Source organism: Poromitra crassiceps (assembly GCF_964638095.1).
Source record: "Poromitra crassiceps genome assembly, chromosome: 5".
Taxonomy (NCBI): Eukaryota; Metazoa; Chordata; class Actinopteri; order Beryciformes; family Melamphaidae; genus Poromitra; species Poromitra crassiceps.
The window spans coordinates 42,847,733-42,861,836 of record NC_139642.1 but is presented as its reverse complement, the minus strand read 5'-3'; the positions used below and the strand labels follow the sequence as shown (position 1 = coordinate 42,861,836).

Below are 14,104 nucleotides of genomic sequence, written 5' to 3'. Positions count from 1 at the left end.
ATATAGATATATAGATATAGATATAGATATATATATATACCAGTATATATATAGATATAGATATATATAGATATATATAGATATATATATATGCAGTATACACACACACACACACACACACACACACACACACACACACACACACACACACACACACACACACACACACGCACACATATACAAGAGGCAATCTTTGTGTGCCTAACAGCACAGGATGCTTAAATGTGTATGTATCACTCTGCTTCACAGCTGTTCTAATGTAGAGTGTTTAGGCTGCATCATGCTACAGTGTTTGTGGAGACATTTGACCTTAATTATGAAAGGTAAGCTGAAATTGTCTGTGCTAACCTCACCTAACATTAGCTTAGCTAGCTTGCAGTCGGGAAACTGCAGGCAGCAGTCTACCTGTTGCTTGGTAACACTTGCAGTGCAATCCTGAGTGAGCTGTTTTTGTTGGCGGAGATGAATAACGGACAAAAATAATTTGTTGTCTCAAATTATAGAAAAAAGTACAGTGCTCGTTCGATTCTCGAGATATGTGAAGGAAAGACATACAGACATGATACTGTACATACATACAGACATACATACAGACAGTGCTGCCTTTATTAGATAGATACTACATGTAGGCTACTTAATGAATAGCTTTGTGCTGTATAACTGTTGTACAAAAGCACACTCGTCATGCTGTTGTACTGTATAACAACAGCTGTGACCGAATCACAGCTGTTGTCCAAGACGACCATTAAAAGGCGCTCACATGGGAATCTCAGTCGTGTGTTTGTATGATGAGGTATCACACCTAAGATTTACAAAGTTATAAGAATTATAGTTCCAAATTTGACCTTTTAAGCTTAATGTGCCATAATGTCTTTCCCATCTGCATTTACTTACTTGCGATGATTATTTTTTCTTTAAATGAGAATATATTTGCAGCTATTTAAATAACCTGCCTCAGCAGGAATTGCCTCAAGAAATGCCTCCCTCACGAATTGCCATAGAAACCAGTGTAACCAGTATAGCAACACGGTGATTTGTGCTTCAATATAACCCTTTTTGTTGCATAATGAAGGCTTCAAGTGCTGCAGATGACTGCATGTGAAAGAAAACATTTTCCCAGCCCCGCTACACAACCTTCTCTCCTGTGGGGTTTAAGATGAGATATTAGAAGAAGCATCTTGCAAGTGAGTGTGTTTTACTCTTCCAATAAGTGCTGTCAAGTGTGGGATATAATCACTTGAGAAAAGTCCCACTATTTTATATTTTGCATATTTGTCACCGTTCACAAAGATCTTCTACATGAAATGATCACAATATTTTACATTGTTTTATTGTTGATACCTGTAAGGCACAGAGCAAATAAAAAACACCATAAAGCACAAATTATGTTTCTGTTTGTGTCCCATAAATGCAAAGGCATGGATAGCATAATACGATTGAACATTCCTCTAGTTTCCCATGCAGCAGACACATGCAACTGCCCCCATACTCTTATGTCTATTGATATTAATAGGACATGTTAACAAGGTTTACAAGACAGATGATCTCTACAAACAGGATCCATGCATACAAAGACTGACTGAGAAAATGAGGCTTTGCTTAATTAGACTTTTTTTCTATAGTCATATTTTATATGAAAAACATTTTGTGCAGTTAACAAAGTACTTTTGCGGCTGGTCTGGTTAAAGTTATGACCTCTCACTATTGTGCAGACTGTGGGTTTCATTGTGCAAAATAACCACATGTCTCTGGCACTGTGACTACATTGTGTAGAAATAATAGTCGGAATATACTGTATCTCGCCTCCACCTCAGTCAAACTTTCTTTAGAGTGGCAAAGGGAATGTCAAAAGATGACCAGGACACAACGAGGGAGGGAGACAAGGGGATCCAGGTGGAGGGCATCAGAGGAGGGTCAGTGCATGTGATGGGGATGGTGTTACTTGGATGAGTGGGGAAGAGTGTGTCAGTCTGTGTACCTGGAGGCCAAAGTCTGAGGGGAAAGGCCTACGATAGCATGCGCTAGTGTGAGCTAGGCTGGATGGTTGCATACTCGACAAGGTCCCCCGGGCCAGTGAGAGCAGAGCTTCGTGGGCTGGGAGAGGAGGCCAAGGCTGCAGTATCCAGCTCCGCATACTGGACATCACAGTCATTGTGGCCAGAGTTCTGGGGACAAGAGAGGCGAAAGGCGTGTGAGGAGGGAGACAGGCAAAATGAGAAAGAGAGAGAAAGAAAGAAAGAAAGAAAGAAAGAGAGAAAGAAAGAAAGAAAAGAAAGAAAGAAAGAAAGAAAGAAAGAAAGAAAGAAAGAAAGAAAGAAAGAAAGAAAGAAAGAAAGAAAGAAAGAAAGAAAGAAAGAAAGAAAGAAAGAAAGAAAGAAAGAAAGAAGAGAGGGAGAGACACAGCCAGAAGATGAGAAAAAAGACTGGCTGAAAGATGAGATTGTAAAGAGATCAGATGGTCACCGGGACATTTACAGTTTGTATGCTTGGGAGTGATGGAATTACTGGAGGGAGGATAAATGACAGACTATGAACGTGAGTGAGCAGCAGGGCACATACAGTACAGTACTGTAAAATGCGAGACCAAAGCTGACAAAGATTGAATGTTAATATATGATAAGCTGACAAAGACGGAAAGAGATGCTACTGTATACACAAGAGACCTCAAGAGGCAAACAGAAATTAATATAAGACACATATCTTATATACCAAATAAGAAGAGCCAGATGTAAAAGGACTCATACTCATGTTTACATGCTCACAGCAATCTAATTAATGTTGTTACTTTGATGATGAGAATAATTTGATTAAGCTCTCCACATGTGCGGGTACAACAAACTGACTGGTATATCTGTAGCTCATGTTTCAGGAAAGAAATATGTAAATCTGACAGTTGATAGCGGTGAAAACTGGATTTAAAAAACAACAGGTATAGCTAAACAAACCCAACACATACTGTATACGGCATGTGTGGCAAATGAGCAGGCTTTTTCAGATTATGGTGATACACAAACCTTCAAAAGCTAGAAGGCAGTACTCATGTCTCCTAATCACTGTGTGGTTTCTATGATATATATATATAAAATTGAAGCCTTTGCATTTTCAGCATTGCAGCATTTATAAACTGGGTGTCAGCGTGGGCGGAGCTAACACAATAGACTCACTCTGTATAGGTTACTGTAGGTTCCTGACAACTCTTGTGTGAAGTAGGATAACAAGCTACTTTTTTCCAGTCTCTGCTCTGCTCTGCGGGTGGTTGCTATGGCCGAGCAAACTGACTAATGTCACTTTATGCAGGATTTCACCTGCAATTACCACCCATCGCCATAGGTGTCACCCAATATAACAAAACTGAAATCTTAGAGATTATCACTTTGAACAAAGCAACAAAATCACATGAATGTATGTACATGATTTGTTTGCACATCAGGGACCATGATGGAAATAAGTGTTTACATTTTTTCATGTCATCCCTTGGATTTTGTTATTCTTTATCCAAAATAAAATCAATCCATGGGGATGTGGGCACGGTGGCTCAGTGGTAGAGCTGTCGCCTCACAGTCAGAAGGTCCTGAGTTTGATTCTCGCCTGGGACACTGTGGGCGCTGTGGTTGTGTTCCCCCCCATATCTTCAGTGCCTACTGCCCAGGTGGGGTATCTCGTCGTAAGGGCCTTTCTGTCTGTGTGGAGTTTGCATGTTCTCCCCGTGCTCCCCCAGGGGGTTCCTCCGTATATAACCCCCCCACTAAAAACATGCAGAAGATCAGATCGTCATCGTCATCCGACCAGTGATGACAACATCCGAAGTTGGTCCCCGGGCGCTGTACGAGAAAGCGACCACTGCTCCTGGCCTGCCCCCTGGAGGAAAGGACAAGCCTAGATGGGTCAAATGCAGAGGACATATTTCACCGGCCACCATCAGCATGAGTGTGTGTAGTGGCCGCATGCATGTGTTGTAGTGTGTTGTGTGACAATAAAGACGGGCTGCCGTCTGAAAAAAATAGTGAAAAAAAAATAGTTTTAATGTGACATGTGGTTGCTTTGATATTAAAGTATCGGTGTGCATGTAAACCTAGACAAGACATTCATCTAACCAACCAGCATTTGACCACAGTTTGATCACAAACACAGTCTGATGATTGAGTGAGTGATTTATTTGATTGATTGATTGATTGATTGATTAATTGATTGATTTATTGGCCAAGTGGATATTGAAAGATAAATATGACCTGAACTGGTTGTTCAATAGCTAAATTAAACGGAAGGCTTTCACCAGAGTTTATCCAATTCCAAAAATACGGAAAGAAGAGGGACAGACTCAAATGCACTGGGTCAACAATAATTTTAGAAATGCAAAATTCAGACACATTTGAAATGCACTCACTGAGAAGATGGGTACATAAACATGATCAAATTGTTTGAGAAATAAATGCTTTTCATGTATTTTGATCCCATGATAAATAATTATGAAATGCAGAGTAACACATGCATTTGACAGACAACAATATATTGGTTAATATAATATCCACCAACACAGGGAGGCAAATGGGAATTGGACTGGATTGATGCTTGATGTTTCCTCATGTTGCCTCATGTATTACTGACATAAAATAAAATTACAATTGAATGACGACAGGAACCAAAAATTCCCAGGCTGGTCTAATACCCCAACACGTGGCTGATGATATGTCAGGACCCTTGGCATCCCTATACTGAGGCAAAGGGTGCCCTTTCTCATTCGAAATCAACGTTGCGGGCGAGGCAAATGCTAGATGGCCACATAATGCCAGTGCCGTTATGTCTGAAACCAACATTGTGGGCAAACTGACCACTTTAAAGTCCCTGGAAACCAGAAATATTTTTTTATTATTTAGCATTTTGAGTTCATCACATCACAGGAACCTACTGTATGTTAATAAGCCACCAGCCAAATTTGAACGATGATGAACGTCGCAAAGAATATACATTTAGGTTTGACAGTCATGACAAAAATCATGAGAATCAATTGGATTTTAGACTGTCTTTTCTCCCACGGACTGTGTGGGCGTGTCCCGTGTGTGTGCGTGCAGGACTTCTCCCCCGAGAGAGAGAGAGAGAGAGCGAGAGAGAGAGCGAGAGGGAGGGAAACGGAGAGAGAGAGAGGAGAGAGAGAGAGAAGGAAAGAGAGATGGAGTGTGTGTGTGTGTGTGTGTGTGTGTGTGTGTGTGTGTGTGTGTGTGTGTGTGTCTGTGTGTGTATTTGCTCGTTGCTCGGCGCATACTGACAGAGAGGAAGAGAGACTGCCGCTGCGAGTGCACAGCGCTACTGTGTGTGTGTGTGTGTGTGTGTGTGTGTGTGTGCGTGCGTGCGTGCGTGTGTGTGATTCGATTAAATCTTATGACGTGATAAGATCATTCATTGTAGCACCGTGCACACCGCTCTCTTCAATCATCTTCAATGAGGAAGTGGAAATCCAGACCTTGTAGAAAAGTGGCGATTTGGGGGTTTTGGGTTGAAACTAATGTCTCCTACTTTCTGAGGCACACAATTACTCACATAAGACCCTAAATTTAATAGTTAGAAGGTTTTTGTGGATTTTGGTTTCCAGGGACTTTAACGTAACAACAGTCTCATTTTGAAGTAGTTCACTGGCCAAGGGTGAAGGGGTGGAATGGCGGACCTGTACCCTCCCCATCTTGCAAGTGAGAGAGCCAAGGCGAAGGTGGGCTGGGCGCTAAATATGGCCCTGTATCTTCATACACGTACTAGCAATCACAATAAAACAGTACTTGTCTCACACACAAGGTTTTTGTGCGTCACTACAGGCAATTCGTGTTATTAAATATTACATAGTTGTTTCCAATATGCGACCCTGGTTTTCAGCCCAGAAACAGCATTCTTCGGCTGTGTCATTTCGGGTTTCAACTGCTCCACAGTGCAATGTATCGGTTCGGAGGGTGTACTGCACTGTTTAAAATGTACTGGTTAAAAGAAACTCCCACCTGCACCTGCTATGAAAGAGGGAGTCAAACCTCCAGAATCCACTTCCGCTGTGTATCCCGTGTCTCCTGTTGCACGTGGTATAATGAGTAATATTTTTCTGTTACTCTAACAGCGACCTCAATGAGAAAGCCATTGATTGGCTCAAACGGCAGGGCCTCGCCTTATAGTCTGCCTGCTTTTCTCCAATAATAAAATCGATGGAGGAAAGGGAGTTATGACAAAGTAAATGAAAAGGGGAGATATCAGATATATTTGCGTAAATGATTGAACAGATGGAAAGGAGTTGTTGTAATGGGATATCTTGTTGTGTATCAGCATACCTAATCGCCATCTGAGAAGGGATTATATCGAAATTATTAAATTTTTTAATATATATTTCACATTACTAATTCAAATATACATGTAGTATGAAATCCCTACACTGAATGCTTGCATATTTCCCCAACACTCATACTCAGCATTGCCTCCCTGGATATTTAAATATCTTGAATAATTGTCGCCCAGAGTGCAATCAGGGGGGAAATTACAGCCACATTGTATTGAGAATTGGCAGATACTGTTTTTCCCCTAGAGAAGCACTCATTAGTAACACTCCCTGCTCAGCAATCAATGCACTTCATTCACAAATAGTGTTTTGATAACCTATTCATTTTAAGAGCAGCCCTGAACTTAATTTCAAGTGGAATGGACCATTGGTGTCCAATGTATCAAAGTTGAACATCCAATTCTCATTTGGGCATAGAACTGACGATGATACTTTAATATTGATTACCAACAGAGAAAAGCAAAATCAATTTGCCCATGGGATGGAGTGATAGTAAATGAATAGTCCTTGACACAGAATAGTGGAAAAAGATGAGTCATTTCAAAAACCACACCATCAATGCAATGCTGGGAGGCTATATATGTAAAGCATGATGCAGTTCATCAACAGCATCAATACTGTGTAAAAGTTGTGTAACACCTGTTTGCATCAGGTTCAAGTGGAACTTCAGGCAGACCAAACATCTCAGTTTCACATTAAAAAAAAAGTAAGTAACGTACCAAAACACAGCAGTGGCCGTTAATAATTTAACCAACCCTAACCCCAAAGTTGCTTTGTTGCCTAAACCCAACCATTGTTTTACTTGCCTAAACCGAATCAAGATCTCTAAGCCCCTAACCCCAATCAAGATCTCTAAGCCCCTAACCCCAACCAAGTTGCTTTTGTTGCCTAAACCCAACTGTACTTGCCTAAACCTAACCAAGATTTTTTACTTGCCTAAACTTAACCGGCGATTCGAGCCGTGGCTTACTGGGCCGATAGCCACGAGGCACGGTAGCCGAGGCTCCCGCAACTTGCTACCGTGCCGAGGCGGTAACCAGGAAGTAGCGGTGTGGTTACGTGACCGAGCTGGGCTGCAGTAACCAGGAAGAGCTGGTGTCTGTGCTGGAGGACCACAATGTCCATATCTGAGCATTTGTGTGGAAGGAAATGTATAATATTAAAGGAGAATTTTGTTTTTTTTTAACCTGCAGCCCTCTCCTCACATTAATTATGATCTGATGACTCACCCAGTGTTCTCGGCAGCGTTTTTGTCCGTCCTAGGCGTTGTTTTGAGATCAATAGTGTCCAAGCGAGTCCTAGAATGGAGCTCCGTGGGGGCCAAGTGGCTCTTTTCACCGGTAGTTACAGGCATCCCATTTTCTCCTGTCGGGTCAGTGAGACACAACTCTTGTCAGGAAAGTCCCGCGAGACTTTCCTGACGAGAGTTGTGTCTCACTGACCCGACAGGCGAAAATGGGATGCCTGTAACTACCGGTGAAAAGAGCCCGGGGGAGAATTGCAGTCTGATCTTTCCTTAGGGAACAGTTTATGACGATATGCGTCGAAAACGGGAATAAAACTGTCTATTTAGATGGAGGAAAAGCACGCTGCCACTTGGCCCCCACGGCGCTCCATTCTAGGACTCGCTTGGACACTATTGATCTCAAAACAACGCCTAGGACGGACAAAAACGCTGCGGAGAACACTGGGTGAGTCGTCAGATCATAATTAATGTGAGGAGAGGGCTGCAGGTTAAAAAAAAACTAAATTCTCCTTTAACATTACCATGGATTCTATAAACGTGCAATGCCGACATTTTATCCTGGCGATTGGGTTGCAAAAGCTATTGATTTAGCTTACTGAGAAATAATTCCCACTAATTTATAAACTTTACTACATAGACGCTAAAAACAAAAACCCATGAAGAAGTGCTGGTCGTCGTCTCCAGGAGTGATGTCACTATGCCTGTCCCCTTACAGTTTTCTGCAAAGGACTTCTTACAAGCAGAGCAGATGTTTGTTAGAGGCTTCATCCAGCTTCCTGCCTCGTAAACGTAGGTAGGTACCAATAGTAATGACTATTATCTGGCCATCATTTGCTTCCTATTAGCTAATGTATGGCTACACCAAGCGATCACAATTACATGTTTACAGCTGCTGTGAGCCATTTATTGTGGGTACTTCTGTTTTTACAAGACACATGATACACACGCACGCACGAAGGCACGCGCGCGCACACACACACACACACACACACACACACACACACACACACACACATGCAAACCCACACACGTACAGTACACACAGTACAAGGGCCTGCAAGTCTATTGTCTTCAAATCAAGGTTAAGATTCCATCCAAAGCTAAAAAAAATTAAAAAATAAATCTAACCTAACGACGGGGACACGAGACGGATGCGACGCGCAGCGGCCGGTGTGAACGGTCTAAACTGTTAATACCGGAATGAAACCGCCTCGGCATCGCGACACATCCTCGTCGGAGACGTTTCTGGTGTGTCCGTGTCCCCGCCGTAAGCATCTGAAGTGTGTGCCATTCAGAGAGGCTCAACACAGTTAGCAGCTAGGCATCTGATACAACAAGGCAAACACTTGATTGTCAATAGTTACACTCAGGGACGATTATATACTGTAGAGAGTACCACGGTGCAATTGATCTGCACATGGGTGGCATGTAAACAGCAGTAATTGTGTCCAGATTAGGGGGATTGAAGCGGAGGTGAGGCAGAGGGCAGAGTGTGTGGTGAGAGCTGGGGTCAGCAGGTGAATTAGCACACACAGACCAGACGCTGGCTGGATCAGGTTTAGATAGACGCTGAATGGTGCGGATGTAAATGATGAGATAAGGAGCTTACTCAAATTGCACCCACTGGATTTACTGGTTGGCCTGTTAAAGGTCCCTTTCCCCTTTAAAACAATACACTAGCAAAGAATCAGCAAATTTAAAGACCTGCAGTGAGATTCAGAGAGCATTTACTCCTCTGTGAATCTATTCCAAAACACCATGAAGCATGATAGCTCCACAGAGACTTCCTCTGACAATAACGCGAGGCCGAAGGCACCGCCGAGTGTGGACGAGCCCTTCATAGAGAGGCTCTTTTTGTCACGGCTCACGGCGTTACTCACCGGCTTATCAGTGAAGGGGGTTGACTCGTGCGGCGCCATGTCGTAATAAGGAGGCTGAAGAGGGAGCTTCTGCATCTCCTCGTCCTTGTCGAGATGAACCACCTACAGGAGTAGAGATGGGAAGTAACTAAGTACAAATACTCCGTTACTGTACTTGAGTAGGATTTTGGGGTATCTTTACTATTTATTTTTCGGACAACTTTTTACTTAATTCCTCCCTACATTTTAACACAAATATCTGTACTTTCTACTCCTTATATTAAAAACAGACTAGTTTAGTTTCAATGCATTGCAGACAAAAACCATGGAGCGTTTGTTTGTCTGTCTCTCTCATCTCGCACTCTCTCCCAGCTTTCACGCATTATGTGCACCTTTTGTGTGGAAAAACGATATCACATTTCGCATATCACAATTATCACAATCATATTAATATTAATATGACGCCAGTTTCAGTTAGCTTATAGTTTCAGTTAGGGCCTATATCACTCCACTGTATGTAGCCTATATTATACTGTTATATAGGGCCTATATCACTCCACTGTATGTAGCCTATATTATAGTGAGATATATGGCCTATATCACTCCACTGTAGGTAGCCTATATTATAGTGTAATATAGGGCCTATATCACTCCACTGTATGTAGCCTATATTATACTGTGATATAGGGCCTATATCACTCCACTGTATGTAGCCTATATTATAGTGTGATAAAGGGCCTATATCACTCCACTGTATGTAGCCTATATTTTAGTGTGATATAGGGCCTATATCACTCCACTGTATGTAACCTATATTATAGTGAGATATAGGGCCTATATCACTCCACTGTATGTAGCCTATATTATAATGTATTATAGGGCCTATATCACTCCACTGTATGTAGCCTATATTATGAAGTGATATAGGGCCTATATCACTCCACTGTATGTAGACTATATTATAGTGTGATAAAGGGCCTATATCACTCCACTGTATGTAGCCTATATTATAGTGTGATAAAGGGCCTATATCACTCCACTGTATGTAGCCTATATTATAGTGTGATATAGGGCCTATATCACTCCACTGTATGTAACCTATATTATAGTGAGATATAGGGCCTATATCACTCCACTGTATGTAGCCTATATTATAATGTATTATAGGGCCTATATCACTCCACTGTATGTAGCCTATATTATGAAGTGATATAGGGCCTATATCACTCCACTGTATGTAGACTATATTATAGTGTGATAAAGGGCCTATATCACTCCACTGTATGTAGCCTATATTATAGTGTGATAAAGGGCCTATATCACTCCACTGTATGTAGCCTATATTATAGTGTGATATAGGGCCTATATCACTCCACTGTATGTAACCTATATTATAGTGTGATATAGGGCCTATATCACTCCACTGTATGTAGCCTATATTATGAAGTGATATAGGGCCTATATCACTCCACTGTATGTAGCCTATATTATACTGTGATATAGGGCCTATATCACTCCACTGTATGTAGCCTATATTATAATGTATTATAGGGCCTATATCACTCCACTGTATGTAGCCTATATTATGAAGTGATATAGGGCCTATATCACTCCACTGTATGTAGTGATAAAGGGCCTATATCACTCCACTGTATGTAGCCTATATTATAGTGTGATAAAGGGCCTATATCACTCCACTGTATGTAGCCTATATTATAGTGTGATATAGGGCCTATATCACTCCACTGTATGTAACCTATATTATAGTGTGATATAGGGCCTATATCACTCCACTGTATGTAGCCTATATTATAGTGTGATATAGGGCCTATATCACTCCACTGTATGTAGCCTATATTATAGTGTGATAAAGGGCCTATATCACTCCACTGTATGTAACCTATATTATAGTGTGGTATAGGGCCTATATCACTCCACTGTATGTAGCCTATATTATAGTGTAATATAGGGCCTATATCACTCCACTGTATGTAGCCTATATTATAGTGTGATATAGGGCCTATATCACTCCACTGTATGTAGCCTATATTATAGTGTGATATAGGGCCTATATCACTCCACTGTATGTAGCCTATATTATAGTGTGATATAGGGCCTATATCACTCCACTGTATGTAGCCTATATTATAGTGTGATATAGGGCCTATATCACTCCACTGTATGTAGCCTATATTATAGTGTGATATAGGGCCTATATCACTCCACTGTATGTAGCCTATATTATAGTGTGATATAGGGCCTATATCACTCCACTGTATGTAACCTATATTATAGTGTGATATAGGGCCTATATCACTCCACTGTATGTAGCCTATATTATAGTGTGATATAGGGCCTATATCACTCCACTGTATGTAGCCTATATTATAGTGTGATATAGGGCCTATATCACTCCACTGTATGTAGCCTATATTATAGTGTGATATAGGGCCTATATCACTCCACTGTATGTAGCCTATATTATAGTGTGATATAGGGCCTATATCACTCCACTGTATGTAGCCTATATTATGAAGTGATATAGGGCCTATATCACTCCACTGTATGTAACATATATTATAGTGTGATATAGGGCCTATATCACTCCACTGTATGTAGCCTATATTATAGTGTGATAAAGGGCCTATATCACTCCACTGTATGTAGCCTATATTATAGTGTGATAAAGGGCCTATATCACTCCACTGTATGTAGCCTATATTATAGTGTGATATAGGGCCTATATCACTCCACTGTATGTAACCTATATTATAGTGAGATATAGGGCCTATATCACTCCACTGTATGTAGCCTATATTATAGTGTGATAAAGGGCCTATATCACTCCACTGTATGTAGCCTATATTATAGTGTGATATAGGGCCTATATCACTCCACTGTATGTAACCTATATTATAGTGAGATATAGGGCCTATATCACACTATAATATAGGCTACATACAGTGGAGTGATATAGGCCCTTTATCACACTATAATATAGGCTACATACAGTGGAGTGATATAGGCCCTATATCTCACTATAATATAGGTTACATACAGTGGAGTGATATAGGCCCTATATCACACTATAATATAGGCTACATACAGTGGAGCCTATATTATAGTGTATTATAGGGCCTATATCACTCCACTGTATGTAGCCTATATTATAAAGTGATATAGGGCCTATATCACTCCACTGTATGTAGCCTATATTATAGTGTGATATAGGGCCTATATCACTCATAAAGCTATACTAAATATCAGCATGGATGGAATGTCTCTTGTACAATTAAATTGCTCTGCTGTTGTATAATTAGATTTAGCTAGGCTCATTCTCTGTACAGTCCTGTGAGACATGCATGTGGTAAAGGGCTGTATACATTAAATAACTTGAACTTGAAGACTATTCCCTGTGTTACATAGGCCTACAGTATTACCAGAGAATTATGTTGAAAGTTATTTAAGTTCACTTGCCCATGCACATGTGTTCCTCAGTGGAAATAATCAAAAACAATGCCAGGAATCTGAGGAACAATGTGACTCGACAGCAGCATGAGCTTTTAGCTGCCACACTTTTGTCAAATGAATATGTTGCATATGACCATACAAAGGTATGATGCAAAGTTTTGAAATAGTTTGCAGACATGCTAAAATGACTGCAAAGCTACAAAGCTAGCCTTGGTACACAGCAACTAAAGAATATGCAGTGCAGCTTATTGCATATTTCACTGTGCATTATGTGTAGGCTATTTACAAAACTGTTGTGTTCCTTTATATCCTTCGGCTATACACATCATTAGTAAAAATTACACAATTAAACAATAAAACGTAATAACTATTTTCAACAGCATCCCAAATGGCCAGAGCAAAATGGAGTCCCTGAAGTAAGAGCCATAGCACAGTGTTTGGTTTGGGGTTTTCTTTTAATGGTTTGATGTTACTGAATTAAACATTTGGGATAATCCCTGTGTAACCGAATGAATGTGATTCCTCATGAGTCCCGAGTGGTAGCGACTAGCGAGTAAGTTGGTTAAACTCACTCCCCCAGTATAAATGGCCGTTAATCAGCTCCGCTAAGGGAGCTAGCTCTCTTAGCGTGTGCGCTTTGGAAGCCGGAGGTCGGCGTTTCGAATCCACCCCTGGGCAAGCCCTTAACATGGCTTGCTGCAACTACCATCAAACACAACGCCGTTACACCTGCAGCAAAGGTGCCTTTGAATGGAGATTTTCAACAATTGTACCCTGGCTTTGTCACATTCCAGAGGAATGTATATTCTGTGTTTGAGGATTTGACACTGGACTGGAGATAGTTTCAATTTAAAAGTCAAAAAGGACTCGGAGGCTTTAATGTGTCGATATTTTTGTGCTTTTGTTTGCTTCTTTCTCCAGACAGGTAAATGATGTGAAAATATTTAATCAAAAGCATTTTAAGACTCCTGAACACTAACAAACACAGAGGTTGTTAAATATTTGTGAAAGCTTTTGAATTCAAAGGGGTTAAGCAGAAAATTTAGTTTGACACACCGCATTCATTGGAAATGTCGGGATTGATGAGAATAATAATAAGATGATGTTCCTGATGTGAATAATATGCTGCTTTTGAAACCAGTGTCTGTGTATTTAATGTCCTGATGTTGACATGCACCGTGTCTATTTGGAGACAAATAAAGAATAATCTTCCTGGATGAT

The 14,104-nt window shown here is 40.9% G+C and overlaps 1 protein-coding gene across 1 annotated transcript in view; it reads right to left on the bottom strand.

Annotated features, from left to right (window-relative positions):
• Positions 1-1,695: 1,695 nt before the first annotated feature.
• The window catches only part of LOC310776491 (uncharacterized protein), a gene marked incomplete at its 5' end in the record, with an annotated part of 39,711 nt that continues 27,302 nt past the window's right edge, over positions 1,696-14,104 (bottom strand). The window contains 2 exons of the mRNA XM_083636677.1: positions 1,696-2,165; positions 9,434-9,535. Coding sequence (XP_083492803.1) covers positions 2,022-2,165; positions 9,434-9,535 — 246 coding nt within the window. The 3' untranslated portion in view covers positions 1,696-2,021. The remainder of the gene's footprint in view (positions 2,166-9,433; positions 9,536-14,104) is intronic.